Source organism: Ctenocephalides felis, unplaced genomic scaffold, assembly GCF_003426905.1.
Source record: "Ctenocephalides felis isolate EL2017-DRISC unplaced genomic scaffold, ASM342690v1 CF-g0.4_SCAFFOLD_01886, whole genome shotgun sequence".
NCBI lineage: Eukaryota > Metazoa > Arthropoda > Insecta > Siphonaptera > Pulicidae > Ctenocephalides > Ctenocephalides felis.
In genome coordinates this window covers 8,297,710-8,303,570 of record NW_020538040.1, presented here as the reverse complement: position 1 = coordinate 8,303,570, position 5,861 = coordinate 8,297,710, and the positions used below count along the sequence as shown (strand labels likewise).

Here is a 5,861-nt window from a genome sequence, read left to right as displayed (position 1 = left end):
ACAATTTTTAAATTAATAAAATCGATGTAGGATTTTTGACTAAAACGTGGACAAAAGTTTTTTCACTTCCAGTTACAAAGAAACGGCTTGGCCGATAATCGCGAAAAACTGATCAACATTAGTTCTTGGACTAGTGTTCGACTTATAGTCCAGTTATTTAAGCTTAAATTAGGTAAGAATTTCGGAATTCGAGATACCCAGCTGTAAGTCTGTAAATACTTGTTTATTGACACCCTAAAGATGTCTCAAAACCTACATATGGTATTGACACCCTACAGACTTACAGCTGGGTATTTCAAGTTTCGAGGTGAACTTTTTATAATGACTAGACTATTAATTCAAATGGCTTTTAAATTTATGACATCGGTTCAGTCGTTTATGAGAAAACGTTAACAATCGTCTCACGTACACAAACACACTTTTTCCAAATATGGTCTCAAACGATTTAGAATTACTTAAAACGTCGAGAAGACAAAATTAACAAGTCGGATTTGTTCGTGAAAACGAACTTCTCCTTCGAGAAATTTATAATAACGAATACCTTTAATAATAATTTCGTATACCTTATCTGTTTTTTTATTGTCACTTTCATTTTCTTCACTTTTTTTCGCCGAGGTTAACTGACTTCTAGTCTTTCTGGCTGCGGTACTTAATTTAGAACTGTCAACTGTATTAGATGTTTCTGATAATCTTTTAACTTTCTTCTTCGGCATCTTGAGAAATACTCAAAAACTATAATAAATAAATTTATGGAAATGGTAATTCTAAATATTGAACATTTTCTTCTCAAACTACCTGTTAACGAATGGTTGTCAGGCGTCCGCGCTATTTTGCAGAGGATACCAACCTATAAAGAGTGGTACCAACTGACAAAATTTGTTTCTGTGTAGTCAGTGATGAAAAACATTTCGTGAGAAGTCCAGAGATAAATAAGCAAACTAGTTGAAAGTGGCATTTAGCCTTAAGGCAAGTTGGCTGAAGTTCTTGAAATGTGTAAGAATTGACTTAGTCAATCGAAATTGAAATTTAGATATTTAGATTAAATTTTCAACTGTTTATTTCAAAAATAAAGTTATCGCTTTCAATTATTGCGATTTCGAATAGAATTTTCTCAATCGCATTTGAATTAACTGTAATTAAATTAATTATATTGCACAAACACGTGCTTATAGATCCTAAAATTGTAGCATATTATTTTCAATTTTAATGAATTGACAATGTTTAACTCATCGCATCACAAAACAAATATAATATTATTAATATACTATAATATTTTTTCAAAGTTTGATGAATTTTTAACATTAAACTATTTGCGGTAGGGTCGTAACATTTTAGTATGTTTTATAAGACCAGGATATGTATTGCCAAAAAAGGTTCATAAAAATCGACATTTTTTTTTAACAGTTAATTTCATGAAAACGGCTCGGTAGATTTTCACCTAAAACTAATCAGTATCATTCCCAACCAATATCTTTCAAACAGTTTTTGATTTTTTTTAAATCGATTTAGAACTGAAAGCTAAAACGTGGTCGAAAATTTTTTCACTTTTCTACTATTTACAAAGAAATGGCTCAGCCGATCGTCGCACAAAACTGAGAGAAGATAATCCACATTGAAATACATCGATTGGCTTTTAAATTTTTGAAATCGGTTCAGTCGTTTTTGAGCAAACGTCGATGAAAGTTCCAATTTTGACAAATGCCAAAAAGACCTTACTAATTTTTGCAAACTTTGACGAATTTTTAAAGCTAATCCAGTTGTCGTAGAGCCGTAATATTTTAGTATGATCTAGAAGACTATGGTATCTACCACCAAACAAAATTCATAAAAATCGTCGAAAGAAAAATTTTTTAACACTGTTACAAGAAAACGGTCCGGCTGATCTTTATGAAAAACGATTCCTAACCAATATCTTTTGAACGGTTTATGAATTTTCAAAATGGATTCAGAATTGCGGGCTAAAACGTGGATAATTTTTTTTTTCACTTTTCTATTTACAATAGTCCGTTCCGGCTTTGCCGATCTTCGCACAAAACTGATTAACGATAGTCCTCATCGAGATACATCGAATGGCTTTTAAATTTTTGAAATCGGTCCAGCCATTTTTAAGAAAACGTCAACGAAAGGTCAAAAATTTGTTCACACAAGCACACGCATGCTTTTTCCAAATTTGGTCTCATTCGATTCAGAATGGCTTGAAACGTCGAGAAAACAAAATTAGCCCATTGGATTTTTTGATGAAAACAAACTTCACCTTCAGGAAGTTAATAATACATAAGTAAATCATAGGTATTATAAGGTCTATGCAGGAGTCTCAAAAATGAATTTTACACATATAATTAAACTATATTCTAAAATGTCATTTGATCTTAAAATATGATGTATTTTTCTCTGACGATGTAAAGTCAAATAATTTTGAAAATGTAAAATCTAACTAACAATAGATATAATCAAATTGTATAAAATTCATTTCTCTTCAAAAACATTATTTAGTTGAAAAACAATAATAATAAATGTGCTTAACATTAACAGCATGAATAAAATAAATTTAATTATCAAAATAATTTATTCATATTTCCTAAATAACAAAAATAGTAAGTAACTTTATTCATCTTCATGATGATTACTTTTACTGTGTTTCCTATGTTTATGAGTTCGACTGCTTCGTGAATGTGATCTAGACTTTTTCTTTGATTTCTTCATTTTGGGAGGGCTTTCATCTGATGCAGAATCTGACCTGTATCAATACAATAGAATATATAATAATGCTGTAGATTACAATTATTTTTTTTATTAAAAAATACCTTTTTCTTGATCGCTTACTACTTTTATGCCTGCGTGATGATTCTTTTTTATCAGAACTATGTTTCCTACTTTTTCTATGTACACTTTCCTTAGGATCTTCAGATTTTAAATGATTTAAAAATTCCATTGCACGTTTTTTACGTTCTAACTGCAGTTTTTTCACATTATTTCCAGATGATTCATCAATCAATCCATTCTCTCGCAAAATTGTCACTATAAAAAATAAAATAGATATATTTATGAATAAGATAGAATATTAAATATGATATTTGTAATACCTTCATCATCACAATTAGGTTTTACAGAGTCATTAGTCAAATCTATACATTCATTTTCAACAGCTTTCATTTCAGAATGAAATTTTTTATCCTGGTTTTCTATACATTGATCCTCTGTTAAATCCCCATTTGTTTCATTTTTTACTAACTCTGGTGTACTTGCATTTGATAATTCAGGGTCAGATGATATCACCATTTCGTCATCTACAATATTCGTTTCTGAACTTGGGCTGTTAACTTTTTCTTCGTCTTTCTTATCATCAATTGATGATATTTTAGTTTCTATACTTTCTCTATTGTTTTCTTGTTTAACTTTAGCAGTATTTGTACATTCTTTAATAGTTTCTACTACATTTGTTTCATTATTTGCGACATAACTGCTACTTTCTATTTTTGAAATATTCTTAGTTTGTTCTTCATCCTCATCACTATCTTCAAGCGGCAACGCTGGCTTGGTAATAATTTGTTCTGGTTCTTTAGGCTTTTTGATCGTAAACGATACTGGAGCTGCTGAATAAATTTTATTTTTACAATATACTCATGCATTTCAAATATATTGGCAAAACTACAAGACTACTTTACCTATAATTTTTGGTTTCTGCTGTTGCTGTTCTTCTGGTGTTTCATCATCTTTCTTTTCAACATCTTCAGAACTATTTTCACAACCGTTATTGATAATCTTTCCCATTGAAATCAGCTGCGCATTTAATTTAGTTTTGTAAAAAGTGTGATATTGATGAGTAGGTGTTAAGAAGTTGAATCGAGGATCCTTTTTGGCTAAAAGATAAAATAAAAATAAAAACATATAAACAATTAACTTGCTATCAGGTTAGCAACTAAAACATTTTTTTCAGAGGTATTTTACATTTGAACTACAACAGCAAACCTAAAAATTCAATTCAATTGAAACCATCTAAAAGTGAAAACTAACCTAAAACAAACACACATTCATTCTCATTCATTACCTTTAACAATTTCCTCAAACTCTTTTCCATTTTTAGCAACATATATAGCCATTTTAACAATGATCAATTTCTCAGCATCGGGTGGAATGGGTACAAGATTTTCTACTTCTATTTCGCTATCACTATTATCACTATCAGTATTATAGTAATGAGCCAAGGCACCAATTTGGAGTTTTGGTTTTGGTGCCTTGACCGGTTCATTTTCAACAACGGGTTCAGCAACACTTGGAACAGCAGCTTTTTCGGTATTTTCTGGGGGATTATCTGGTGGCATCGGTGGATTACTTTGTAAATACATGACTGGAGGTTTCTGAATTGCATTGTTGTAATCCAGTGATAAGGGATCAATGCCATAAGTAGCATAATAATAATGTCTGCAAAATAAATGAATCAACATTAAAATTGAAATAAACAGTAAATTTGTTTATCTATATAGCTGAATCTAAATTTCAGTTGACTAAGTCAACCATTCCATTACACGTATCTGTAGTTCATGCAAATTGCCTTAAGATGAATGTCACTTCCTCCTTTTTTCTTTCATAATTTGAAATAGTTACATTTTTGACTCACCTATAATATTCTTGATACTGTTCACTATTATAATATTGATTCCATTGATTAACATAATCTTCACTACTAGCATTAGTATTAGTGTCATTAGATTCTACTTTTTCAGGTTGTTTATCTAATTCTACATTAACATTGGACTCTTTTTCAGCTTCTGGCGTTGTTTCTGTTGTGTACTGGTGCCTTTAATTTTATTAACTAACATTGAATAAGCACAATCTGCCGATGGTTTGTAGTTTAACGTTGGAATAGAAGGTAAAGCGGGAGCCTAGAAGAAAAACTTTACTATTTAATTGTTCTCTAAAACTTCATTTCGATAAAATATTTTTCAGTCTCTCTTAGTATATAGAAGAGTAGAATATCTACTATAATTAACAGTATAATCTATTCTATAATATAATATCCATCTACTATAATATAATACTATATAATATAATAAGTTACAATACAAAACTATATTTGTATGAAGAAAATATTGCCTTTAAGAACTACTTTATTATTTTAAATTAACTATATAACAGAATACTACAAAAATTCAAATTACACAAAATTGTTACACCATTTGAGAATAAAAAAAAAAACATTTTGCAACAAGTAACAGTTTTTTGAAAAAGATTTTGAATTATAAACATTAAAAATTTTGCTGACATACCGAGTCAACCTTAGATATATTTGAGGCGAGACTGGGGTGAAGGTAATATGAAGCTTCATCTTCAGAATGTTGTGTTGATTCTGAAAAAGAAGAATATAATTTCTAAATAGTTACAACTTGTTTCCATAAAATTTCATTGTTTTGTTACCCTTTTCAGGTTTTTCTGGAGCCTCTGTATATTTATAACGACCAGTTTTGATTGCCATTAAAACATGCCTATAAAATGCAAATAGTTCATTGTCATGATTTAAAAATTCAAACTGTGGGTTGTGTTGCTGTTTTGCTTTCAATAAAATTTCCATTTGACCGCCTTGTTGAGCAATAAAATTTGCTGTTCTTTCAAGAATAATAGCTAATTTTTTGTTAGGAGGCTGGAAAAAATATGAAGTATTAGAATTAATTTATAAGCAATGTTAATTATGGTCCTATTCTCGGATGCACATTTATGCCGAAGTTATACTTATGTTGTTATTAGTGTAACAGCCAATAATTATAAATATTATGATGTAATTATTATAATAAACTAGTTGTGACGTTTTACCTTGAGGCGAGTTGTATGAACCAACATGTATAAATAATTGACTTAATGAGAAA

The 5,861-nt window shown here is 29.7% G+C and overlaps 1 protein-coding gene across 1 annotated transcript; it reads right to left on the bottom strand.

The window, feature by feature from the left end:
• Nucleotides 1-2,604: 2,604 nt before the first annotated feature.
• On the bottom strand, nucleotides 2,605-5,835 carry LOC113378671 (splicing factor, suppressor of white-apricot homolog). Its single transcript, XM_026619227.1, has 10 exons — nucleotides 5,809-5,835; nucleotides 5,416-5,638; nucleotides 5,268-5,347; nucleotides 4,858-4,883; nucleotides 4,619-4,798; nucleotides 4,049-4,422; nucleotides 3,666-3,860; nucleotides 3,084-3,593; nucleotides 2,805-3,018; nucleotides 2,605-2,737 (listed from the first exon to the last, which is right to left on the bottom strand). Exons 1-10 carry the CDS (start codon nucleotides 5,833-5,835, stop codon nucleotides 2,605-2,607), a joined length of 1,962 nt encoding a protein of 653 aa, XP_026475012.1.
• Nucleotides 5,836-5,861: the final 26 nt, after the last annotated feature.